At 40.9% G+C, this 27,758-nt stretch overlaps 1 protein-coding gene and 1 long non-coding RNA gene across 2 annotated transcripts in view; one reads left to right on the top strand and one right to left on the bottom strand.

Annotated features, from left to right (window-relative positions):
- Positions 1 to 9,580, top strand: part of LOC117804414 — a 33,469-nt gene extending 23,889 nt beyond the window's left edge. Inside the window, exon 3 of the long non-coding RNA XR_004628817.1 lies at positions 9,475 to 9,580. This is a non-coding gene — a long non-coding RNA (uncharacterized LOC117804414). The remainder of the gene's footprint in view (positions 1 to 9,474) is intronic.
- COQ2 (coenzyme Q2, polyprenyltransferase) lies at positions 7,728 to 26,030 on the bottom strand. The gene is made up of 7 exons (XM_011218716.3): positions 25,740 to 26,030; positions 20,708 to 20,874; positions 14,426 to 14,547; positions 13,277 to 13,362; positions 11,524 to 11,657; positions 10,293 to 10,481; positions 7,728 to 8,392 (listed from the first exon to the last, which is right to left on the bottom strand). The coding sequence occupies exons 1-7, from the start codon at positions 25,984 to 25,986 to the stop codon at positions 8,228 to 8,230; spliced, it is 1,110 nt and encodes a 369-aa protein (XP_011217018.2). The 5' UTR covers positions 25,987 to 26,030; the 3' UTR covers positions 7,728 to 8,227.
- Between the last annotated feature and the right edge of the window lie 1,728 nt (positions 26,031 to 27,758).

The following is a 27,758-nucleotide window of genomic DNA, read 5'->3' as shown; positions in this document are numbered from 1 at the left end:
ATGTACCCTCTATTCCTACACTGTGAAGGGTTTTAATCAGGAAAGGATGCTGTATTTTGTCAAATGCTTTTATGCATCAATTGAGAGGATCATATGGTTCCTGAGTCTTTTCTTGTTGATAGGATGTATCACACTGATCGATTTGCGAATGTTGAACCACGCTTGCATCCCAGGTATGAATCCCACTTGGTCATGATGGATAATCCTTTTAATGTACNTTGGATTCTATTAGCAAGGATCTTGTTGAGGATTTTGGCGTCTATATTCATTAGGGAAATCAGTCTGTAATTCTCCTTTTTGGTGGGGTCTTTGCCTGGTTTGGGAATCAAGGTAATATTGGCCTCATAGAATGAGTTTGGTAGCTTTCCCTCTGTTTCTATTTTTTGAAATAGCTTTAGGAGAATAGGTATTATTTCTTCTTTGAATGTTTGGTAGAATTCCCCAGGAAAATCGTCCGGGCCTGGAGTTTTGTTATTTGGAAGGTTGTTTATCACTGACTCAATCTCTTCATAATTAGTTGGCCTATTTAAGAAATCAATTACTTCTTATTTCAGTCTTGGTAGTTTATAGGTTTCCAGGAAGGCCTCCATCTCTTCCAGATTGCTTAGTTTTTTGGCATATAGCTGTTGATAAAAGTTTCTAATNAGGAAGGCCTCCATCTCTTCCAGATTGTTTAGTTTTTTGGCATATAGCTGTTGATAATAGTTTCTAATAATCCTACCAATTTCATTGGTGTTGGTAGTGACCTCTCCTTTTTCATTCATAATTTTCATAATTTGGGTCTTTTCACTTTTCTTTTGGATACGTCTCGCCAGTGGTCTGTCAATTTTATTGATTCTCTCCAAGAACCAGCTTCTAGTCCTGTTGATCTGCTCTACTGTACTTCTAGTTTCTAATACATTGATTTCTGCTCTAATCTTGGTCAACTGCTTCCTGGTGAGTGGATTAGGCCTGTCCCTTTGTTGCTGTTTCAGCTTCTTGAGGTGAGAATATAAAAACTGCATTTTAGATTTTTCTATTCTTTTGAGTGAGGCTTGGATGGTTATGTATTTCCCCCTTAGGACTGCCTTTGCAGTATCCCATAGGTTTTGGACCATTGTGTTTTCATTCTCGTTGGTNTCGTTGGTCTCCATAAATTGTTTAATTTGTTTTTTGATTTCCTGGTTTATCGAGTCATTCTTGAGCAGGATGGTTCTTAGCCTCCAAGTGTTTGAGTTTCTTCCAGGTTTTTCCTTGTGGTTGAGTTCCAATTTCAGAGCGTTGTGGTCTGAGAATATGCAGGGGATAATTTCAATCTTTTGGTATTGGCTGAGACCTGTTTTGTGGACCGGAACATGGTCTATTCTTGAGAATGTTCCATGGGCATTAGAATAGAATGAGTATTCTTTGGTTCTGGGGTGTAGTGTTCTATATATATCTATGAGGTCCAACTCGTCGAGTATGGCATTCAAAGCCTTTGATTCTTTGCTTAGTTTTTGCCAGGGTGTTCTGTCTATTTCTGATAGTGGGGTGTTGAGGTCCCCTACTATTACTGTGTTCTTATCTATATGTCTCTTTATTTTGGTTAAGAGTTGGCTTGTGTATCTTGCTGCTCCCCTGTTGGGGGCATATATATTAATAATTGTCATATCCACTTGTTGAATACTTCCTTTAAGAATAATATAGTGCCCTTCTGTATCTCTCTCTATGGCCTCTAGTTTAAAATCCAGTCTATCTGATATGAGAATTGCTACTCCAGCTTTCTTTTGAGGTCCATTTGCGTGGAAGATGGTACTCCATCCCCTTACTCTAAGTCTGAATGCATCTTTGGGTTCAAAATGAGTCTCTTGTAGACAGCAAATGGATGGGTCATGTCTTTTTATCCAATCTGCAACCCTGTGNCGGGAGCATTCAAGCCATTTACATAGAGATTATTGAGAGATATGATTTTAATGATGCCATGTTGCCAGTAAAGTCTTTGTTTGTATTGGTTGTGACTTTCTGCTCTGTATCACTCTTGGGGCCTTTTTACCTTTATAGAGCCCCCCTTAATATCTCCTGTAGGGCTGGTTTCGTGGTTACGAAATTGGTTAATGATTGGCGATTCTGGAACGTCTTTATTTCTCCATCAATTCTGAATGACAGCCTTGCTGGATAAAGGATCCTTGGCTGCATGTTTTTCTCTGAGATTTAAAAATGCCCCCCAACCCTTTCTCTTATTCCAGGTCTGTGTAGACAGCTCTGACGTAATTCTGATACCTTTGCCTTGGTACGTGAGAAATTTCTTTGCCCTGGCCACTTTCAATACTGTATCCTTGGATCTAATATTTGCAAATTGCACTATGACGTGACGTGGCATAGGTTTGTCATGGTTGAGCTTGGGAGGGGTCCTCTCTGCCTCTTGGACATGAATGTTTGTCTCCCTCGCTAGATTAGGGAAGTTTTCAGCTACAATTTGTTCAAATATCTCTTCTAGACCTCTGTTTTTCTCCACCCCCTCGGGGATGCCGATGATTCTGACATTGGATCGTTTCATTGAGTCAGTAATCTCCCATAACCTACATTCGTGGGCGTGGATTTTTTTAAGTCCAGCTTCTATTTTCGTTTTTTCCTCTATTAACCCATCCTCCAATTCGCTAATACGTTCCTCTGCTTTGGTGACCCTGGAAGTCAGAGCCTCTAGTTTTGCCTGCATTTGGCTCATAGAATTTTTAATTTCTGTCAGATTCGCTCTCATTTCTGTCCTTAGGGATTCTATATTCTCAGTAACATTTTCATTAATACTTTTTTCAATTCTACTCATCATTTTGACCATTTCTGATCATTTGGTTACATCCATATCCATTTTCTGTGGCAGAGGCCACAAACTCATTATCTTTTCTTTGCTGGGGGGAGCTTCTCTTTCTTGTCATTCTGATGAGGAGAGGTTGCGGGGTTGTCCAGAGCCCAAATTATTGACTGGGTCCCAGGCCGTGCCCCTTGTTTTATAGAGATCTTAGGGATGTGGGCTTCTTCTTTAAAGATTTTATTTATTTATTTATGTGGCAGAGAGCCAACCAGTGAGAGAGGGAACACAAGCAGGGGAGTGGGAGAGGAATAAGCAGACTCCCAGCAGAGGAGCCCGATGAGGGACTCCTTTCCAGAATGCTGGGATCATGCCCTAAGCCGAAGACAGGCGCTCAGTTTCTGTGCCACCCAAGCACCCCGGGATGTGGGCTTCTTGATTTTTCAGGCTGCCTTCTGGGGGAGGGGCCTGCCGCATGGATACTCAGGCAACCCTATTTGGGTAGAGTCTCTGTGTCCCCTGCAAGGGGGGATGCGGATGGGCACCCTGTGAGCTGGTATTTCCAGGCTTTTGCTCTCTGGCGGCTTTCCCTGGTGGTTTGCTATGCCTCGTCTGAGAGTCAGAGCAGCAGTGGCCGAATCTCAGCCTCTGTCACAGAACAGAGGGATTGCGGCCCATTCTCCACTGATGTTCTGGCCACTTTAACTCTGTTTCTGTTGGTGCTGCTCAACCCCGCCGCATCCCGGGATGTGTCCCACAGCCATCGTCCCAGCCCTCACTTCCAGGGCCAGTGCGTCTCTGTCCTTTGTGTTTCTAACGCCGCCACCGCCCCACGCACACTCTCGGAGCTCCCGGTCTCAGTCTATTTCCAGTGAGCACACCGGAGTTCCGGAGTTCCTTGGGAAGTATGGTGGCACGCACTCCCTGCTCACGGTCCCAGTCTGCTGTCTCCCGGTGCCGTCCACGGTCCGCCCGCTCCCCTGTGCAGGTGGCTACCGCTTCCTGGCGCCCAGACACGGCGGCTCCCTCCCCCTTCCGTTTATCTTCTGATATCTGTGTGGTTTCACGGCTCCCCGCTTCGTACCTCAATACTCAGCACTGGAGAAGTTTATTTGTAGAGATCCAGATGTATCTTCCTGAGTCTCAGGCTGATTCCATGGATGTTCAGGTTGGTCTTGTACCTATCCAGCTCAACTCAGGGGACTGGCTGAAAAAAGGGGTCCCCTACTCCTCCTCCATCTTAACTCCCCCCTCTCTGGACTTGCGTTCTTAGTGACTGCCCCGCTGGTACTGAGCACACGCTTGGGCAGTTCAGAGGACAGGTCAATCAGAGCTTGAATAGTTCTTGTATTAGTTTACTTGTTGCTGCTATAACAAATTACCACAGATTTAGTGGCTTACAACAACACAAACTTACAATCTTACAATTCTGGAGTCAGAAGTCCAAACTCAGTTCCACTGGGAGGAAGTCAAGATGTCAGCTGGTTGGTTCCCTCTAGAGGCTCTGAGGAGAGAATCTGCGTCCTTGTCTCTCTGGGGTTCTAAAAGCCATCTATATTCCTTGGCTCATGACCCATGCCTTGCATCACTTTTACCTCATTCTTCCATTGTTCCACCTCTTGCTACTGACTTTGGTCTCCTTGCCTCCCTCTTACAAAGAGCCTAGTGATTACAATGTGCACACCTAGATAACCATGATAATCTGTCTCAAGATTGTTCTCAATCACATCTGCAAAGCCACTTTTGTATATATCCTATATATTTAGTATAAAAGGTAATACATAAGCTGTTTCTGGAGATTAGGACATGGACATCTTTGGAGGATTTTATTCAGTCCACCACTGTTGTAATTACTAGAAGGGCTAAAACTTGTGTTTTAGGACAAAAAGGTAGGATTGGGTGGAAAAGGAAGAGCTTTCTAGTGAACTGCATTTGAAGAGTGTCTTTTTTCTGTGCTAAGTTAGGTACTGGGGCTTTGCATTAAGTGTGCTAGGGCTGCCATCACAAAATATCAGATTCAATGGCTTAAAAAAGAGAAACTTACTTTTCTCAGTTTTGGGTGCCAGAAGTGTGAGATCAAGGTGTGGGCAAGGTTGGTTTCTTCTGAGGCCAATCTCCTTGGCTTGTAAGTGGCCATCTTCTCTCTGTGCCTTCACACAGTCATCTCTGGATGCAAGTGTCTGTGTGTCCAGACTTCCTCTTATAAGGACACCCATCACAGTGGATTAGGGCCTACTCTTATGGCCTCATTTTAACTAAATAACCTCTTTATAGACTTTATCACCAAACATGGTTCCAGTCTGTTACTGGGGGGTAGAATCTCAATATATGAATTTGGGGACAATACAATTCAATCTACAACAGGCTTGAACACATGCTACCTTGGTCTCATGCTCCCAACAGCCCAGTTTGGGCAGATGAGAATGTGGTGGCCGAGGGCAGTTCATCACTTGCCAGAGGTCTCCAGCTGGCAAGTACGACAGGGAGGATTCACACATGGGGCTGCCTGCCAAAGACCAAGCCCTCGCCATGTCCCAGCTGCCAGGACAGTTGTAATGGCAGAGCTGGGCAGATGAGCATGGCCTGGGGCTAGTGAAGAGACTAGCCTAAGGGGGAGAGTGTATGTTGATTTGGGGGAGATAGCAGGTTGTGACCCATGGAGGGCTTTACCATCTGGAAGAGGCATTGTGATTTAGCAAAGTCCAGGAAGGGAAGAGGCAGCACTCGTGATGGGTTATTTTCTGACTCTGCAGCCAGATTTCCTGTAGCTCCCAAGCCACGTACACCCTCACCATGAACTTCTACTAGGTAACTGTTCAGTTTAAAGTTCTTTCACATGCTCTTGACCTCACAGTGATTCTGCAGCAGAAACTTAGGGCAAGGGCCCTCTCCATGGAATGGATCTCCTCAAAACAAGATGTAATTTCACTATCTGAAGCTACGACACCCCTCATGGCCATGCAGGAAAGAGACCCCCTGGCACTAGATGACTGGATGGATGACAGCTGCACCTCTTTCCATCTCTGAATTGCTTAAAGTCCATGATTTAGAGGCTAAAAATCTACTTCATCTCTCCCAATAATCTGCCCCTTATGTATTTATACTACTTTTTCAGCTTTTCTACCTGGCAGAAGAAAGAAGAAATGAAATGAAAAGGAACTAAAATAATTAAGTTTAAGCAACTTTTTGAAGGCAAGACAATCTCTGAATTTTAATCAATATTCTCTCCTGTTCCTGTTTATCATAAATGGCTGCAATTTTGCTGACTCTAGGATTTGTCCCATATTAATGTTCATCAACCAACTTAGGAAAATAAAATTGAAATACATTGTACTTATCTTCCTCTAATTAGAATTAGTGCTAATGGGTTAAGACTTTAAGCATTTTAAAATACAGGGTGATCTGCAAATTATGCAGCCAGTCTAGAACAGCTTATGTAGACTTTGGCAAATCATACGGTCATTCCTCAACAGAGTTATTGCTCTTTTAGACACTGGAACGTTTTCCTAAATGGAAAGGGATTCTGCTCTCAGGTGTCCTTCAGGGTACAATGTAGGGGATGCCATACCAGGCCTCGCTGCGCTAAGCACAGATCCCCACCGGCCGTGCTCCTCCACCATTTAACCTGGCAATGTTCTTCTAGAACCGATGCCTGGGAAAAGGCATTTAGAAATCAACACTTTTTGCTACGAGAAACAGTATTTTTTTAAGAGGCATAACCCTTTTCTAAGTTCAATTTTTTCTGTTTCTTCATTTCTTTCATTATTGAAGACATCCCTCCGTTTAAACTCAGTATTTTTACTATCACTGAATTTTTTAAATAAACTGTATATTTCCCTAAATAAAATATATGTATTTGTAAAACAAACAAACACCAACCCAGAAATCAACAGATTTAAAGTTTATCTATCCTGATACAACGTCAGAATTAGATAAAATAGAAGCCAATCATATTTCCCTTAAAGTAGGGTACATTTCTGTTCTCCCCTTCAACTCATTGCTGCTATAGTAGAGTAGAATCATGGCCGCTACTACTGTTGTAAATCAACACTCACTTTTGGTGATTCAGTATTTGCTGAATAAACAGTTCACTACATTTTCCTGTGCTTATTTATCCGGGCTTGGCACATGTAAGTGCTCTGTCAGCTGCATAATCACCACTAACATTATCACCATTACACAACTGAGTGTTTCCTGCCACCCACAATCCACATACACAAACAACTGCCTCCCCTGCACCCCACTATCCACGAGAGCCACTTAAATCAAGCAAAACATATTTTAGGTTAATAGTGTTAAGTTCTGAAGAGAAAAAACAGTAAAGGAAGCGTAGGTAGCACTTTGTTATGTAATTTTATAAACAGTGGCCAGAAAAAGCCTCTGGTAAGATAACATTTAAGAAAAGACCTGCTGTGAAGGACTGACATAATTCAAGGACAGCATTCCAGGCAAGGGGAAGTGTACATGCAAACGCCCTGGGGCAGAAGTCCACCAGCCTGGTGAGCAGCAGTGAGGAAGCCAGCGGGGCTGGAGAGGGGTGTGGGAAAGTACCTGCAGATAAAGCCAGATCACAAAGGGCCTGGCAGATGATAGGACTTTTGGTCTGTACTGAGGAACCTGGGAGATCCTGGAGGGTTCTTAATAGAGGAATGACGGAACCTCACATAGATTTTAAGGAAATCACTCTGGCTGCTGTGTTGAGAACATTCTAAAGGGGGCAAGGGAAGAAATTTTTAGGACACTTAACCAACATGCCATTATTCTATATATCACAATCCGAGAAGATAAAAAAAGAAAAGAAATCAACAGAAATTAAAATAGTCCCTGGGACTATGCTGATCAATTTGCTTTCGGAGCAATTCAACTCAATCCACAACCTCTGATCACCATGGCTATACACAGAGACCGGACGTGCGAAGTAAACGTCAGGACTGGTAACAACAGAAGTACCTATGGATGCAAATTTTTATTTGTATAAATTTTTATTTACTTATTTAAATTCTCCTAAGATATAAAAAACAGAATGGTTTCCTCAATTACAACTTTTGGTAGTGAGTAAAGGCCACAACAAAGAACAATAAACCCCAACTTGCTACAGCAGCTTTTATTTTTCCCTATAAATAAAGTCCATTTTCCTACATTCATTCATTTAGATGAGATACAAATCAGGCGTCCTGTAAAGTGCCCAAACTCATATCATTCCCGTAACCGCAGATGGGAATCATAATGAGCAGAAGACTCAAGGTCACTCAAATCCTAGAGTTCCTGGTTTCTGAGACAGGAGAAGGATTTTGCTAATAAATACTTGAACTAAATCCAGGCAAATATGGTCTATGTCTTCATCTTCTGGTTCTTAATTCATTAACATATTGCAAGACTGCTTGTTCAAATCTAACTATGTGCTAACAAGACCTGAGAGTGTTTTGCCAACGTCTGTTTTAAAGATTCCTAGATCGTCATTTGCTAATTTTCTATTTTACTATCTATACTTTTCTTTGCTTCATCTGTCTTCTTTTCCTTCCACAAATTCCCAAGGATAATCCCTAATAGAACTATTAGTCCTAGTGTTCGGTTGGAGGTAAATTTATCCCAACAATCCTCAGGTCTGTGGATGTCTAGAGTGTAAATCTGTAAGAGAAGATCACAATGTTGCATTAGCACTTAGTATAAACTTCTCGCATCGCCAATAAACACATCAGTACAGAGAAGATAACAGCACGTTGTTACAGGATTTTAAGCAATGGGAAGCCCTTAATGTACCCTAAGCTGTTTCCCTGTGTAGAAAAATCTACCATATCTCTACTGGGTAACATCCAAACCGAGTCCTAACACCTTCCACTTGAGTGGTGCATGAATGCTCTGAGAGGCAACCCCTGCTATTTTTACTTCTCTTTAGAAAGCTCTGAACTAGTTACACTGACTGATCTAAAATCTGCCCCCTACCACTCCTACCCTCCAGTTCTAGCTTTACTCCTTGCAGCCATGTTTCTTAACAGGTGGACAAGTCACCTTTGGGAAGGACAGCTCCCTACTGTGCAGGGCTGTCTAGTGCATTGAAAGATATTTAACATATCTGGCCCCACTCACTAAATGGCTGCAGTGACTTCTGCCCAGTTTATTTATGATAACCAAAAATACCCCCATGCAAGTGTAAATCTCCCTCCCATCCCCACATAGAGAAGGGAATCCAGCAACCTAGATGTGCTATTAGTGACCTAGAGCAAACATATTCCTTCTTCTCCATAGTAGTCCTGTAAATATATCAAGAAAGTCCCATGTCCCTGTCTTAGTCATTCCTAGGCTTATTAAGCATTAGCATCCCTCATTTTCCCAACTATTCTTTATTATATGGCCTGTGAACTTAAATCATGATTATTTCCTTTTTTTCCAAATCTGAGAAGGCTATGTCCATCTTAAAATATTGTGTCAAGGACTAGATAAAAGACCACAAATGCCATTTAGAATTATAAGGTGGGTTCCAAATGTTTCTTATGGTATTTGTAATTTTCCTTGTAATTTCTGCCTTCCTCCACTAATATCCAGGTGCTTAATTAAATATGGTTACACATCCATTATCCTGATCAGACAATCAATTGATGGTGACAACCCCTACAGAGCTGAGTTATGAGTAAGAGAGGGTGCTACAATTTTGAGGAGGAAAATGGTGAAATCTAGAGAATGCTGGAAAATCATCAATTTCTGTCTTTTAGCTTTCCTTGTGAGGAAAACAATGAAGATGATACGGCATGGGGTTTACTTTATGGACACTGGATTTTAGTTTCCGTCATACTGCTGTGCAAGTCTTGCTTATACTGGTAAGTAATCTGCAATAATCTGTATAAAACAGATCATCTCCATACAGGCTAACATCTTTTTGGATCTGTCTGAAGAAAATTAAAGTAACACTGATACAAAACTAGAGTCCAATTTCAAGCAATCTATTTCATTAAGATTAGATTTAGTTCATTCATTTTACAAAAGTCACTGAAGTAGATTCACAATATAAGCTTGTGGGTGCTGGCTGGATATCCTGAAATGACAGTTTCCCTCTAACTAGGCAGAACTCTGACAAGTTAGCACTTCATGTCTTATCTGGCCTTGGTTGCTAATGCCAGGGGGACCCAAACTTATGAATGATTAGTTTCCAAACTACCATATCCATCACTGAAGCCCGCATAGTAAAAATATAGTTATGTTGATCAGAGTTTGCTTTCAGAGCAATTCAACTCAACCCACAACCTTCAGACATTGCTGAAATTTTTCCAGACATGAATCAGAAGAAATTCCAGAAACATCAGAGGGGGGAAAAAAAGTCTAGATTTAGTTTGAGAGTATTTCTCTAAAATAATACAGGTAGCTTATTAGATGACATGTTGGGAGAAGGGAAGGGATGGTTCAAGGTAGTTTAAGCCAAGCAGTTGTTTCAAGAAGTACCTTGCTTGGTAAACACAGAGGCTGTTTTGGTTAAATAACTTTTACAATTTATACCGAGGAAAAATGAGGGGGAAAAGTAAGAAAAAGGTCCAACCTGGTGTGCCAGATGGGCTCCTACAGCGGCCAGAGCAGTGTAGTAGGGCGCCGTCTGACCACTGTTCACTCCCACCAGGCTCAGAGCCCCCAGCATCGCCACACCGAAGCCACTGAGCCACTGCTTGGTGTTTTCACGGAACCGCAGCGCCGTGGACTTGAGGCCAATCAGAGCATCATCTCTTTTGTCCTAACATCAGAAAACAGTAAGACACTGTCGCGTTTTTATTGACATGCTATAAAATTCACCATTTTGGTTGTATAACCATCACCACTATCTAATCCCAGAAAAAAAAGTGTCTTTCAAAGGACAGAAGCTATGAAAGCCGACAGAAACCGAGACACAGGCTGGTTAGCAACGAATGGGCAGGCCGAATCGAAGGTAAGTGTCACTGCTAAGATGTCTTCCAGCTCCATTCCCACATGTCGTATTTCTTATAACCCTATTAGTGACTCTTAACTACACAGTGACTACATTCAAAGTAAAACTCAAGTCTGTTTGCATAGCTTCTCCTTACCTCAGAGTTCTCAAATCTCAACAATTTCCTATACATTTTAGTTTCAATGTTGCTAAAATCACAGATGTAGAAAAATGCTCAACTGCCACCTAACCAAATCCATTCACGTTTCACTTCTAGCTCAATTTATTCCTTGCCTCTCCCATCAAATCCTTTCTGTGTATGCAGACCTGGGTTTTGGTGATACACTCACATCTGACTGATCTCCTCCAACAATTTAATTTCCAAGCATTTCCACATACTGTTGGGATTCTGGTCATGTGTTATCAGAGGCTGAATGCTGAACTCTATGCCCACCTGCAGGCAGACGGCTATCCAATACGCTATCTTCTGGACACCAGATCCAATGAGGAACATGGGCTTAGCGTATGTGTTTCCTTTCATACTGTGAGCTCAGAGAGGAGTGTGCTTCTCTCCCTTTGCCTCCCCCCGCCCGCACCACTCTCACACTCTCTCAAAACAATCTTTAAAAGAAAAAACAACAACAAAAGTATTTATATGCCTGGCACATACTGTTTGAGTGCTTGTAAATAAGAGTTGATCTCTTTAGTAAACATATATTACACGTGAAACAAAAATATTTTGTTGGTGTCAAGGAAGCGTGAATGATTTTTTCAGAAAAAATACTTTCCCCTTAATGTGGTTCATAAAGTCCTTAAACGGCAACAATAACTAAACCAAAGTTAAGAAAAAAGTTTGTTGTTTTTTTTTTACCTGGTGGGCGTAGATAGTATCATATATTAGAGTCCACATAATTCCAGAAAAATAAAGAGGCAGGCAAACAGAAGGATCACAGGAGCCCTTGACAGCAGACCATCCAAGTAAAGCTCCCCAATTAAAAGTCAACCCTACAAATGGTGAGACAGAGAGGACAAGTCTAAATGCACTTTAGACTCCCCAAAAGAGGAGGGGGCATCAGCATGTAGTAAGTGCTTCTATGCATTAGGCTCTGTGCACTGTTTTCTACTATGTCTCTTCCTGAAATTCTCTCGGCTCTCGTGGTGGTGACTAACTACATTGAACAAAAAAGGAGACAGGCTCAGAGAGGTGAAAGGACGATTAAAATAACATAGGTAACAGAAGGAATAATATCACCCTGATAAACAGGAGGTTTCGTGAGAACAACATTTACCCTCCCTAGTATGGTGCCTGGCACAGTCAATGAGTAGTAGAAGCTGGGGTTTCAACTTAGACCTACCTGAGTCAAAACCTTGTGTTCTTTCCTTTATGACTCAACTTCCCCCCAAGCTACAGAAATAAGAGTACAGGCAGGTACACTTATTTATTCTGTAAGCATCTTCTCTGAGGACTATAAACAAACATCCACATGTGAACAGCTCCTAAATCTCCTTGTGCAACCTGATCCCTTCCCTCCACTTCAGACTAGACACTGAACTGTCTGCCGGACATCTCTACCTGCAAGTCCCTCAGGTACCTCATACTCAGTGGGTCCCACGTGTCTTTTCTCAGAAACCCCTTTTCTTCTTTTATTCACTAAAACAATAGTTCGAACAACTAGAATAGTTCTAGGAATATTCTTATTCTAGGAGTAGGTATTTTTGTAATAGATTGTGATTTCCCTACCTATCTACCTTTGCTCCCACTGCCAACAAATATTTATGAAATACCCGTGATATATCAAGAGCTACGCCAGACCCTGGGCCATCCCCATGCAAAGAGAGCTTATCTGTTAGGCATTTACACTTTACAACTGGCAGGGCAGAGGCAGCGCTCAGCACCTTCTCTTGTAGTTACTGCCGGTGAAACGAGTACGTGCCACGCTAGAGCACTGTGGGAGCTGGAGGCAAGACTGGCTTACTTTCTCCTGGGATGTCTACGGAAGGCCTCACAGAGATAGGCTAGCTAAGCTTCCACATACTAGCCCCGGTTCTCTTGCCTGACTCTGCTTTCTACCCCACTCCCCCAAGTCCTCAGGGCATACAGGTTGGTGACCTAAAGAGAAGGGTAGGGTCCAATCAGTTAATTTTTTCTTCATGACATACCTTGATTTTTAAAAGAGCATTTCAAGAAAATAATAATGATGAGAATCTTAATAAATACACAAAATTCCTTAGCCAATAAAAATGGCTAACTGTCCTCCCTTAAAATATGAAAATCTACTCTTGATTTAGAAAATTTCATGACTGGGGGCGCCTGGGTGGCACAGCAGTTAAGCGTCTGCCTTCGGCTCAGGGCGTGATCCCGGCATTATGGGATCGAGCCCCACATCAGGCTCCTCTGCTGGGAGCCTGCTTCTTCCTCTCCCACTGCCCCTGCTTGTGTTCCCGCTCTAGCTGACTGTCTATATCTCTGTCGAATAAATAAATAAAATCTTTAAAAAATTTTCATGACTGACTTGACATTTTATCTCTACCACATTACACACATACACACACACACACACACACACACAAAAGCACAAGTTTGAGGGTATTGAAGGAAACACTTGTAGTTATTTCAAGCTCACCCAGGGCTAATTGAGGCCAGTATGTAATTCTTTTCATTAGTGGGTAGGTGATGACGAGAAGCAGGGATGCTGCTCCCAGAGCTATACTGAAACCAAGAAAAACCATTGAAGATTAGTATCCCCATCTCTTAGAAATCACTGAAGAAGACAACAGTAATACTAACTGGAAAATGACTTATCTTAAGTTATATTTTTTGTTATGTAAAATTATTTTCCTACACTTTAGTTAGCATAAAAGATGATTAGAAAATATTTTAGGTGTTAAAAAACAAATGAACAAATGAATAAAACAGTAACACATATAGTGCTTTCATGTATTAGGCGCTATTCTAACTGCTTTACATATGTTAACTCATTATAATCTTCATCACAAACCTAAGAGGCAGACAGTTTTATTCTATTTGTTTTTTGCAGATGAAGACACTAAAGCACAAAGAGATTAAGTAATTTGTTGACTGTCGGTAGCAGGGCTAGGATTCAAACCTAAGGCATAAGGTGTTCCTCGGTATTGCACAGCTCACCTAACACCGTCCTTCCAGGAAATACCTTCCAAAAGCATTTTCACGTGAAGCAATCAGGGCAAAGAATGCAATTAAGTCTAGTCTCTATAAAGTGACACTTATTTTTTGTCTTTTTTCTTTCTCATTTCTATACTTTGCAAGCAGCCATCTGATGCCCAGAAGTTTAAACTTGTCTCTATTGAAGAGATCTAGGAATGAATCCCTCCACTTTTCCCCTCTGTCATCAATTATGAGTGTGACTCTGGGAAAGACCTGGTTAATCTTTTTGCAAAATGAGTCAAATCACTTCTATCTACTTTAGAGACACTGTCAGGATAAATAAAATTATACATAAGGGCATATACACACACCCATGTATGCATCTGGAAAGGCTACGAAAGCGCCATGTGTTTCTTCAGGAACACGTAACAGAAGTACAATGTAATGCTGATCTTCTCATTCCTTTGGGTGAAAGCATTCTTGATTTTATGACATGTGGTGATTTCTTTATACTTGCTAATTTACAGATGCTCCATAAGTAGCCAATAAACAATTTTGTGATAAAGATATCTCAATTTTATTTATTTCTACTTTCTCCATTTCAAAAGAGAGCTTTTATACGTGATTCTGAAAAACACATTTACTATACCTGTAGTAATTCAGACACAGAAGAACACCCAGTGCCAAGGTCAGCTGTCCCCCGAGGAAAATAAAGGATCGAAAAATGGAAATGTCTCCAGAAGCTATTGGGCGACTTGCTGTTCTTATAACCTTAATACATAAAAACACATACTTTAGCTACATGTAATGGTTCAATCATGGATTTAAACTTAAACATGCAATCAAGAGAATGGCCCAAGGCAGGCATGAAGGCAAAAATACAAATAAAAAGTGAAATCAACATTGGAAGCACTGCCAAAAATCAAATCCTCATATTTAAAACAGCTTTGAAAAGCACTAAAAATTCCCACCACTCATTTCCCTTTCTTTTCATTTCCCATCTCCGACCACACAAAACGAAGCAACTTCCTTATCTGGCTAGTTAGCTACACAGCTTATTAGCAAGTATATGTTTAATTTCCACAGAGAAAAGGGAGACAATAATACTGGTAATTCTCAGGAAAGAGGAAATTGCAGTGAATGTTTTGATTACAGGAAGCACTGCAATCAGAAAACAAATGTAAATAAAGAAAGAAGACAGATTATCTGGGTTTGAAAAGGGAGTGCTATTGCCAGGCTATTTAAAGATGGATCTATAATCTAATATTAGTTGTACCCAAATATAAAGGGCAGACTCAATGTAAGAATATGAACAGACAGAGCTATTATGTGGACAAATAAGATATATTAGTTGTTCTTTTCCTGTCTAAAGATCATGAAATGTGATTATTCTAAACTGAAGCATAAAAAAAAGAGCATAACCAAAATTTTCAACATGGTTAGAAGAACTCAGGATCTGGGATCCAAGAGTCCAGCATGTGAGTCCAGTTCCATCACCTACCATTTGGGTGAATTTTGGCAAATTACCTAACCTCTCTCAGACTTAGGTTACTTACCTGTTAAAAGAAAAACAGAGAGGAAGAAGAAGAGAAAGAGGTAATAAGAGTACTACCTCACAGAGTAAAGGCAGTGTCTAATGCATGTAAGCATGCAATGTTATTGCTATTAATATAACATATTTCCATTTTGATTTTGATTTATATCAAGGGTTAGCAAGCTACGGTCTTTGGGCCAAATCCAGCCTACTGCCTATTTTTATATGGCCCGTGAGCTAATAAGAATGGTTTTTACTTTTTTAAGCAGTTGAAAAACAGTTAAAAAGAGAGTACTAGTATTATGACACATGAAAATAATATGCAAGTCAAGTTTCAGTATTCATAAATAAAATTCTTCTGAAACAGAGATATCCCCATTTGTTAACCTATTGTATATGGCCACTTTCATGCTCCAACATAATCAAATAGTTGCAACAAAGATGGTACGGCCCACAAAGACTAAATATTTACTATCTGTTCCTTTACAGAAAAAATTTGCTGACCCAGTTTATAGCATGCTTCACTGTGCAATAAAACAGTTTGTCAAAAACTATAATGACTCACCTTGGTTAGAGTGCCAAACTTGGATCTTTTATCTTTGATTTGATCCCTATACTTTTAGTTAGAAATACAGTCATGTCCTGTATTTGTTTTAGAATATTATGATTATTCCAGCTAGTACGTGAGTGCTCACAATGTGCCACTATTCTAAAAGCTATGTATGCATCACACCATTGAGCCCTCATAACAACCCTGACTTTTAGCCACTCACAAGTTCCTGCCATTTCTGTTTTAAGAAACTGAAGCAGAGGGTCAGTAACTTTGCAAGGTCACGGATGGTAGGCAGCACCATCTGTCTAGTCACCCTGACCATACTACTAACCACAGATTACACTGTCCCTTCGGTAGTGATAATTACCTGGCTGAATTCAAACGCTGAAATTAACAAGCACTCCATCAAAAGACTAAAAATGTAATATGATGATCAAAACATACTCTATGAGGTTTTTAATGAAACCATTTGCTCAAACCTTATAAAACTAAATCACTGGGGCGCTGGGGTGGCTCAGTTGGTTAAACATCTGACTTCAGCTCAGGTCATGATCTCGGGGTCCTGGGATCTTTGGACTCCCTGCTCAGTGGGGAGTCTGCTTATCCCTCTCCCTCTGCCCCTCCCCTCACTCATGTTCTCTCTCCAAAATAAAATATTTTTAAAAAATAAAATAAAACTAAATCATTAATACCTGTATGTTGAGATTATTTCAATGTTTATGGACCTAGTGCTTATGACATGGTTGGGAGAGTATACAGAACATCAACAGTACACACTTAACTCATATACCCGAATAACAATTCACTTATCATTTAATATATTAGCAATTTACTTATTATCTAACATACTAAGCAAAACCCTGAGCCACAAACATATCCTTAATGATACACAATCTTTAAGAAACTGTGAAATAAGCATTACAACTTGGGCAAGCTTTTTAACTCATCCTTTAAAATACAAAAATCTGTTGTGTTCCTTTACACTGATAATGAACTATCGGAAAGAGAAATTAAGAAAACAATCTCATTTACAATTGAAATAAAGAATAAAATACCTAGAGACAAACTTAACCAAGGAGGTGAAAGACCTGTATACTGAAAACTACAAGATATTAATGAAATAAATTAAAGAAACAAACAAATGGAAAGATATTTCATGCTCATGCATTGGAAGAATTCATATTGCTATAATGTCCATACCTCTCAAAGCAATATATAGATTCAATGCAATCCCTATCAAAATTCCAATGGCATTTTTTACAGAAATAGAATGATCCTAAAATTCGTATGAAACCACAAAAGATCCCAAGTAGCCAAAGCAGTCTTGAGAAAGAAGAACAAGGCTGGAGGCATCACACTTCCTGATTTCAAACTATACTACAAAGCTACAGGAATTAAAACAGTATGATTTTGGCATAAAATAGACATACAGATCAATGAAACAGAATAGAGAGCCCAGAAATAAACCCACACGTTTATGGTCAACTGATTTATGACAAAGGAGCTAAGACTATAGAATAGAAAAAGAACAGTCTCTTCAATAAATGGTGCTGGGAAAACTGGACAGCTACATACAAAAAGAATAAATCTGGACTCTTATCCTACAGTATACACAAAATTAACTCAAAACGGTCTAAAGACTTGCACATAAGACAAGAAACTATAAAATTCTTAGAAGAAAATATAGCAATAAGCTCCTTGACACAGGTCTTGGCTACGATTTTTTGGATCTAACACCAAAAGTAAAAGCAACAAAAGCAAAAAAAAAAAAAGTGGGACTCCATCAAACTAAAAATCTTCTGCACAGCAATGGGAACCATCAACAAAATGAAATCAACCTACTGAATGGTGGAAAATATATGCAAATCATATATTCAATAAGGGGTTAATATCCAAATATATAAAGAACTCCTATAACTCAAAAAAAAAAAAAAAAAAAGAACCCAAAAATCCGAATAAAAAAATGGGCAGAAGACATGAATGGACATTTTTCCAAAGAAGACATATAGATAGCCAAGAGATTCATGAAAAGATGTTCAACATCACTAATCATCAGAGAAATGCAAACAAAACCACAATGAGGTAGCATCTCACACCTGTTAGAATGGCTATTATCAAAAAGACAAGTAAAGTATTGGTGAGGATGTGGAGAAAAAGGAACTCTTGTGGATTACGGGTGGAATGTAAATTGTTGCAACCCCTGTGGAAAACAGTATGGTGGTTCCTCAAAAAATTAAAAATAGAACTACCATATGATCGAGAATTCCATGTCTGGGTATTTATCCAAGGAAAACAAATACATGAATTTGAAAAGATATATGTACCCCCATGTTCACTGCAGCATTATTTACAATAGCCAAGATATGGAAACAATCTAAATGTCCACTGATGGATAAATGGATTAAAAAAAACTGTGGTACACACACACATCCACAGAATGGATGGATCTCAAGGGCATTATGCTCAGAGAAATAAGTCAGACAGAAGACAAATACTAAATACTGTATGATCTCTCTTACACATGGAATCTAAAACAAAAACTCAGGCTTGTAGAAAGGGAACCAGGTTGGTAGTTGCCAGAGGCAGGGGCTGGGGAGGGGACGGTGGTTGGGAGAAATGGGTAGACTGATTTTTTTTTCCTTCTGTTTAAATAAATTGAACAAAAATTAGCAAAAAAAAGAAATTAGTTTAAAAAAAAAGATGAACATAACATTTTTAAGCCATGTTAACAAAACCTCCTCAATAGCTATAAAACACTCATTTAAGAGATTTGTTGTATGTGTATACAGAATCTGGACTCTTCTAAACAGAGAAAAATGTCATAGGGGAGATAAAAGGTATCTAATCAATAACATTTTACCTAAGGAGAAAAAAAAATCACTCAAGGGGAAACTAAAATGATCATATTTTGTTAATTAAAAGTTGGTTGGTCTGAATATATTGTTTTTTTTAATTAACCTTTTTCTTTTGAGATAACTGTAGATTCACAAGCAGTTTTTAAAAAACATCTTTGCATTTTAAAAAATGTAAAGATCCCATGTACCCTTTATCCAGTTTCCACCAAGAGTAACATCTGCGAAACTTTACAGTTTATTTTTTTTAATATGTTTATTTATTTATTTTTTAAGATTTTATTTATTTATTTGACAGAGAGATAGCCAACGAGAGAGGGAACACAAGCAGGGGCAGTGGGCGAGGAAGGAGCAGGCTCCCAGCGGAGAAGCCTGATGTGGGGCTTGATCCCAGAACACCAGGATTACGCCCTGAGCCGAAGGCAGATGCTTAATGACTGAGCCACCCAGGCGCCCCGAAACTTTACACTTTAATAAAATATTACAACCAGGATTTTGACATTAGCTGCTCCAAACATGTTCAAGACTTAACTAGAAGCCTCAATCATATGATTACGCAGAATGAACAACTGACTGGGGTTATGAACCCCAAATCAAGAAAGTATGCATCTCTTGGCATGAATTGACTTATCCCAGCTGGGTCAGCGGGGCAGAGAGATGTGTTCAGCATACAGTTCCTGCCACAATTCTATCCTCCAGCCACACACAAACCCTATCGATGCAGTGGTTAAGCTTCACACTTTATCTCACAGCCACGCCTCTATATCTGCTGTTTCCTCTGACCTTCACTCGCCAGCCCACCCTTTTTTTGCCATCTTATTCTGACACAGTTCAAAGGTCACCCCCCTGGAAAGTTCTCTTTGCTCCAGTCGGCGGAGGTAGGGGGGTCTTCAGCAAGTTCCCCTGTGGGTACGACTCTGACAACAGTGCTGCTGGAGTGTAACCAGGAAACTGTGAGGTCAGGAATACTGTCTTTCATCCATGCAGTCCTCCTAACACCTGCCACTGTGTCTCACACACAGCAAGTATCAATCAATATTTTTTTGAATTAAAAAAGACATTGTGATGCTGTTCTTATAAACTAAGAATTATTACAGGTGTGTCTTGCTAAAGGAAAATTGAGACCAGTATGAAAGGCAAACTAGGGATGATTATTCACTTTACATAAATGTATACAAGATCATTCATTTTATATAATTCACCATGGGTTTCTTTTAAACTGAAAGTTTACTTGATTATTTATTCAAGCATTTAATGAATGATCTTATACTTGTTTATGGCAGAGTCGCTAGGATAAAAGGCAAACAAGATGGACGCTTCCCTTGAGAAAATAGCTGTCTGTTGACGAAGAAGTAATTATACACATGCATTAGAATACGCATAGAAAATAATCCAGAGAAACAAAATGCATCAAACTGTTAAGTGAAGCTTCTCTGAGGGTCTGGCAGAGGAGATAAGAAAGACTTGCACTTTCTATACTTTCTATTTCTGTACTGTCTGAATTTTTCAGATTAAACACGTACTATTTTTCTAAGGAGAAAAAAAGAATAAAATTACATTTTTTAAAGAAACAATTATAGCAAATGCTAATAGGGGCTTCCCTGGCTTATTTAAATTAAGATTTGATTTACAGAAGAATAGTTACAACTCCAGTATGTATCTCAAAGGAAAGAACAAAAGTTCTTTTGGATAGACAAAGGTTCAGGATGAACTTTTCACTTTGCTCCTAACATCCTTACCTTGGCCTTCTAAATTCTAATTCATTTTGTAAACATGAAGTACACACCCTGTCTGCATGGCCGCTCTTGTGTTGAGAAAGGAAGTACACTGCCTTTGCAATACTAGCTACTCAATTGAAAAACGGCACTTCTCAGGCTGGATTTCAGTAAGTCCACTAAATGATCCACTGCCTTCTGTACCTCAAAAGCGATGCCACATGTCACTCTGCAGACTTGAGAGGAGCCTCCCTATTTCTTTCCAGGAAGAAACTACCTTTTTATCATAGTCCCGGTCCCACATGTCATTAATAGTACAGCCTGCTCCGCGCATCAGCACAGCTCCAGTGCCAAAGAGGGATAACATGTACCAATCTGGAAAACAACCTGGTTCAGCTGCTAACCCAATGCTCCAAGTACATGGTAGATACAGCAGCCAGGTGCCTAAGCAAAAATAAAAAGACAAAAAAGGTACACATTCAAGTTAGTTAACTGTTTTCATTTGTTCAAACACTACACCCCAAAGGAGTAAAGAACACAGAATCAAAAACACATGATAAAACTGGGAAAATAAATGAACAACTCATATCACAAAGGACTCTTTGGCCCAATACATAGGGTTCCTAGAAACTGAAAAGAGATCAATAGTCCAGTGGAAAAAGACTAAAAAGACTACAGAAGTTCACAGAAAAAGAAATACAAATGACTCTTATTTATATGAAAGATCAACTTTCAGAAATACACATCAAAATTACATTGAGATAACATTTTTCACATGTTAGACTGGCAAAACCCCATCTGACAACACACCCTGGGGAGTCAGATACTCATACATATCTCATGAGGTTACAAAGCAATCCACCCCTATGGAGGGCAACCAAACTATTTTTACCATGCATGTGCACCCCCACACACCAAATACATACATTTGAATGTCAGTGTGTTCACAGGCCATGTCAGGGAGGATACAGTAGAAACTGATAATGACTTTTGCCCCTGGGGAGGGGGACTGGGTGGCTGGGAGACAGGGGAGGAAGACCTAGTTTTCCACTCTACACCTTTGCACATTCTGAATTTTGCATTATATGCATGTATTACCTGCTAAAAAAGAGTTAGCAAAACTTTCTTCTGTTGTTAACACAATAAAATAAAATGGTCTTGAAGGAAGGAGGTCATTAACCTACTGTTTTTTAAACATTTTGCAGCTACATGCACAAATGGCATTAGTTCTTGGTACTCAGCCCATAAACTAGATGAAATTAAGCTAAAACCAAATAGATTGTACAGAAAAGAGACTTTACATGTAAATTTTGATATTCTACTTTCAAAATAAAGTCTTTCAACAAATGTTTGGATATGGTGCCTATTACAATAAATTCTGACCTTTACTTCCCAATTTAGACACATAAGAGAAAAAGGAGACGTGGCTAAATAAAGAAGAGATCCTATACAAAAACGGCCAAATGCCAAAGTGCCTATAATCATATTTAGGGGCAGCTGGGTGGCTCACTCGGTTAAGTGCTCATCTGCTTTCGCCTCAGGTCATGATCCCAGGGTCATGGGATCAAGCCCTGCATCAGGCTTCCTGCTCAGCAGGGAGTCTACTTCTCCCTCTGTCTGCCGCCCCCCCTGCTTGTGCTCTTTCTCTCTGTCAAATAAATAAATAAAATCTTAATAAAAAAAACAAACAGGGGCGCCTGGGTGGTTCAGTCATTAATTGTCTGCCTTTGGCTCAGGGCATGATCCTGGCATTCTGGGATGGAGCCCCATGTCAGGCTCCTCTGCTGGGAGCCTGCTTCTTTCTCTCCCACCCCCTCTGCTTGTGTTCCCTCTCTCACTGGCTGTCTGTCAAATAAATAAATAAAATCTTCTTTAAAAAAAAATCATTAAAAAAAACAAAGTGCCTATAATCATATTTAAACTTTTTAAGTTTAAGCTTTATTCATTTATAGATATTTATAAAGTACATACAGAAACTGAGAATACAATAGTGACTAAGGGAGAGAGGCTTATAAATGAAAAGGAAGAAACACAGTTAAACAAACAAAAACAATAAAATAGATCAATTACAGGGTCCTACAAAGGCATAAAACAGTGCCACCCAAGTCACTGGGGAAGGGACCAGGGAGGACACAGCAGAAAAGGCAAGGAGACGCTGAAAACAAGCAAAGGCCAGCTCAGACTCGAATTCAGGTTCAGATTGTCCTGGACAGAATCCTATTTGGTGTGTCCCACATAAAACAAAAGCAACAAAAGCTAACATTTACTGAAATGTTAGCTACTGTTCTAAACGCTTTATACACACAGTCACTCAACCCTCCACCACGCCCTTAGAGAGTGGGCACTACTACTGTTCCTAGTTTACAGATGAGGAAACAAACACACAGAGAGGTTAAGCATTTAACTACTTCTTTTCTCCTGGATCTACCAGTATAGCTCAGAGGGACAGAGGGACCCTGCCCTGACAGAAACAAAAGAACACCACTTCAAAGGCATGATTTTCCTGGTGCAATTAGAACTCAAGGGTCTATTTAAAAAACAATTCTGGAGAGAAAAGATGTATAGTCACCTACAGCATTTTTGTGTCAGCAACACAATTTCCTCTGCCATTAGTCTACATTATAGGTACTATATTCACTTACCTATAGGAATCTGTAGGGCACCCTTATGGATTGGGGGGGGCTTCCTATAACAAAGGGGAAAGTCAGACGTTTGGTCTGATGTCTGCTACTAATAAATGGAATGATGCTAGACACTAAAATATATTAAACTTTAAAGTTCAGTCTTCTTCATGTATACATGAGGGGAAAGACTATCTACCTCTCAGAACTGTTATGAGAAAACAGTACTGGTGATGATGAAAATAAAAAACAGTAAGAGCAAACATGTAACTGTTACTATGTCCCAGGTGCTGTCATGGAACACTTTTGGTTCTCATGACAAACCTAAAAGACAGGCAGTGTTTTTATGATACCCACTTAACAAATAAAAAACTGAAGCACAGAGGAAGTAATTTGCCCAAGGTCACAAAGGCCAAGAGTGGCAGAAGAGAAATTTAAACGCAGGTAGCCTGGCGCGAGTCGTCTAGCGCGAGTCGTCTAAGGCCAGTGCTATCACTCAGTATACGTAAATCTCTACATACACTGAAGTTCTTACTGCTCCTCTGCGCTCCCGATTCTCAGCCACAGTTCTTGCCGCTCTTCCCTATGGCACTTTCATTATTCTCTCTTCCCTGAAGAAGGATGCAGACGTGATAAGGATGCAAACAGGTTACAGTAAGAAATGTCTATTGTACAAAAAGGAAAAAATCCTCTGGGAGATGAAATAAAATGAACAAGTTCTGAGAGGTTGTGGGCAGACCAAAAAGCCTGTCAAAATGGAACCTAAGATTCTTTACTAATCACATATCATCTTCAAGACAACATAATCACCCATAAATGCAGTAAAACAAAAATTACACCACCAATTTAGTGTAAAGAGTGCCACCTCCTGGAACTTTCTGAAATACCGTTGTTTGTGACACTGGAAGTTGTAATCTGCTCTGAAAAACAATGAATTCCACTTTGGTTTACAAAAACAAGACCTAACTTCAACAAAGTAAAACAATGAACATAAAACTGCCCCATGAAAGAATAATTTAAATAAAGAAATATCAAACCTACGATTCTACTGTCAATTTATTGTCCCTGGCATATACTAGGGGCTCAAAAATGTTTGTTGAATGAATCGTAACATAGTACAATTAGTAAATTGTCTAAAAAACCCTGCAATCATCATCTTACTTAGAACTAAAGCATGCAGGCTGGTATCTTAACATACATAACTATTAACCCAGTTTCTTCAATTCCCTCTTCTTGAGTACTAATGCCTAACTTTCTTGAACACTTATTATGGCAGGCACTGTTCTAAGGACTTCACACACATATATATAAATGAATTCTCATGACAACCTTATAAAGTCAGTACTATTAGTGTCTTCATTTTATAGGTGAGAAATGAAGAGGGCTGGTTCCAGAGCTTTACTCATAACCTCTTAGTAGCTAGACCCTCGTTATGTGGTGCGGCGGTTTAGGCACTAATTTAAAAGCCAGAAGTTTATGGAAATAGGAATAATGGCAGCTGTTGATCTGTCCTGGATATTTGTAGGCCTATACTGCTGCTCTGTGACAGACACCAGGACAGAATTATAGTTATGCTTCAGATTAGAACTGGGCTTGGAAATTTACGTCTATCAACTTTTATCTGGCCCCAAATGCAAGGAGTTGTGATGGCAGGACTGTGCTTTTAATTTGCTTTTATACTTTAATAGCTAATTGTTATAACATTTAGTGCTCTGATCCCAAATAAGTAATACACAAACCTAGACTACCATAAGCAAGACCTAATTTGGGGTCTTGCCTGGGCAGAGGTGGAGTGACTAAATCTAGGGATTTCCATGCACTGCCATGGCAAATGTCATCATCTAGATTACCTGGAGTTAGGCTCCGCCCCTCCCTCCATCCTTCTTTGTCCAGCTCTTATCCAGACTTGCCTCCCAGTGTTTTCTACACCCACCTGCCATTCCAGATCAGCTCATATCCTTGGTGTTTCAAGTCTCCACCCTTGAGTCTTTGCAAAAACATGTCCCCCACCCATTAAGTTTTCTTCTCTCTTCTGTAAAATCTACCTGCCCTTTGAGATCCAATTTGTTCTTGACACTTTCTAGCAATGGAGATCCATGGTAACTACTCTTTTAACTGTAGCACTAGCCATCTGTACCACTAACATTTGACCTCCTACTTTCCTAGCCCACCCAATAATTTTTCTTGTTCAACTAGAACACGAGTTCTTGAAAGCGGGGAGTTTCCAAAGATCTTTCTGTTCCTGAGACTAGGCGATGTGGTAGGAATTCGTCTGATACTACTGCCAGGCTTTACAGTAGTCCCTAGATAGAAATGTCCCATATATGGTTCACCCGGTCTGGCTCTGCTTTCCTCAACGTCATCACAGTTTTAGTTCTTTGCTTTCGGAGCCTTACAGAATTATGGGAAGGATCAAACAATAATGAATGTATTAGTGCTTCAATACTGTAAATCTGTGCAAATAAAGGGACACGAGAACGGAATTTCCGCTCGATGCACTGTTTAAACAAGGACCGTGGAATGAGCCAAGTTTTTGCTCGGAGCCCTCCGGATTAAGGGGGAAGGAAAGCCGGAGGGCCACTTCGGAGTCCGGGTGTCCCGAGAGCACCGGGCGCCTTGGTTTCCACTACACCCGCAATCCCCCGGACCTGCGGCGCCGCGCGCTACGGCTCGTCCGCCCACACTCACCAATGGGCTTGTCCAACCGCATGAGGCGCAAGTAGGGCTGCAGAGGGCGGGGCGCCGAGTTCACCACCGCCGCGGCCGACAGGCTGAGCCGACGCCTGCGCGGTCCCGGCCCGGCAGATGGCTGCCAGTGCCCCGCGCGGGGCGCGCCCACACCACGCGCCAGGGCCAGGGCGCGGGAGTCCCGCCGCCATGAGTGCGTCAGGACCTGCAGGCCCCGCGCGAGGGCCGCGCCACGAGCGCCCAGCATGGCGCTTGGGAGGGCGTGGCCCCGCACCGGCCTGAGGTTATTCCCTGGCGTCAGGTCGCGCCAGGCATGCGCAGTGACGTCACTGGATGACGGTCCACGCCCGCCTGGTCTGAGTGGCGGAGTGGTCCGAGCCTTTCTAGTAACGGTAAAGGAGAGTTATCGTAGTCGCTTTAACCTTAGGGGGCGGGGTTCCCCAAGGTACTTAGCGTTAGGAGGAATTCCTATTATCAGCTTTCCCAATAAATGAACAAGGAAAAAGAAACAGAACAAGAAAAAAAAGAAAACCTCGAAAAACCTACCAAAATACTGATCTGCGGGCAGGTGTTTCCTTTTTAAAGCTAAAAGGGCACCAAGCGCCAAATATAAGAATGCAAATTAAAACCGTGCTCAGAGGTAAGGGACATTCATCACACAAGTGAAAACCTTAAGTTTGACAGTCAATTCAGAAGAGTTTGTGTTATCGGGGCGCCTGGGTGGCTCAGTCGTTAAGCGTCTGCCTTTGGCTCAGGGCGTGATCCCAGAGTCGTGGAATCGAGCCCCACATCAGGCTCCTCTGCTGGGAGCCTGCTTCTTCCTCTCCCACTCCCCCTGCTTGTGTTCCCTCTCTCACTGGCTGTCTCTCTCTCTGTCAAATAAATAAATAAAATCTTAAAAAAAAAAAAGAGTTTGTGTTATCAAGCTTGTGGGATGGTAGAAGCCTGCAGCTAAAACATCTGGTCGTGCTCTTAATTATAGCCAATTCTTGGATAGCGCTGGCCACCAGGCACTGTTACAGGAGCTGCGCATGTATTATCCCATTTAACCACTTACTTAGTAACCATGGGTAAGTCACTCATTTGCATTGTAGTGTTCTAGAGAATTGGGTTTGTCTTTAAGTTCCTTTCCTTAAAACCAGAACAGTGATTCTGTGCTATCTTGAGGCTTCAATGGTGGTGAGGAGGGGGTGGCCCTTCATAATTCTCCAAATCTAGCTCACTGCTTGTGCGCTGATTGTAGACAGAGGGATCAAGGCATCGGGATATTTTGCTATATAACTGTAAAGGAGAAAACACACTTCCTCCTGTATATGTTACCTCTACTCTCAGTACTCCACTACAATGTTTCTTCACTTCTGAAACCAGATGGATGGGTTTTCCACATATTGAGCAATTCTGTGACAACTTGTAGTATCCTCTAATTTAACCCAGTGCTGGTACTAGCTACCTGGAGATACCATCAGACCCCAGAGCTTAAGGGCTTGGGCCCACAAGACAGCCCCTTGCGCCACTTCAGATGCCGAATGCAAGTCCAGATCATTACCTGTGCTTTGGACCTATTGGCTATAGATTGGAGGTTCCGAAGACCCCTTCTGGCATTTGATTAATAAACTAGAGTGGCTCACAGAACTTAGGAAAACATTTTACTTACTATATTACTGGTTTATCATAAAAGGGTGTTACTCAGGAACAACCGGATGGAAGAGATGCATAGGGCAAGGTGTATGGGAAAGGGCACAGAGCTTCCATGTTCCCCTGTGTGTTCACCAACCCTAAAGCTCTCTGAACTTTGTGATTTGGGGTTTTTCGTGGACACTTCATTACATAGGCATGATTGGTGAAATCGTTGGCCATTGGTGACTGAACTCAATCTCTAGTCCCTTTCCCTTCCTTGGATGTTGGGTGTTGGGCTGAAAGTTCCAATCCTCTAATAACACATGGGTTAGTTCCTCTGGCAACCAGCCCCCAACCTTCAGGATCTTCCAAAAGTCCCCTTGTTAACACGACTCAGGTGTG

The sequence above is a fragment of the Ailuropoda melanoleuca genome, chromosome 11 (genome assembly GCF_002007445.2).
Source record: "Ailuropoda melanoleuca isolate Jingjing chromosome 11, ASM200744v2, whole genome shotgun sequence".
NCBI classification, from domain to species: Eukaryota; Metazoa; Chordata; class Mammalia; order Carnivora; family Ursidae; genus Ailuropoda; species Ailuropoda melanoleuca.
Note: the sequence above shows the minus strand (reverse complement) of the source record. Positions and strands in the feature narration are given on the sequence as shown.

Coding starts and splice junctions, on each gene's coding strand:
- COQ2 (XM_011218716.3), bottom strand. CDS start 25,986: ATGCTGGGCGCTCGTGGCGCGGCCCTCGCGCGGGGCCTGCAGGTCCTG. Junction 13,363..14,425: donor CTGTGTCTGAATTACTACAG/GTATAGTAAATG, acceptor TCTTGGTTTCAG/TATAGCTCTGGGAGCAGCAT. Junction 10,482..11,523: donor ATACTATCTACGCCCACCAG/GTAAAAAAAAAA, acceptor TTCTGATGTTAG/GACAAAAGAGATGATGCTCT.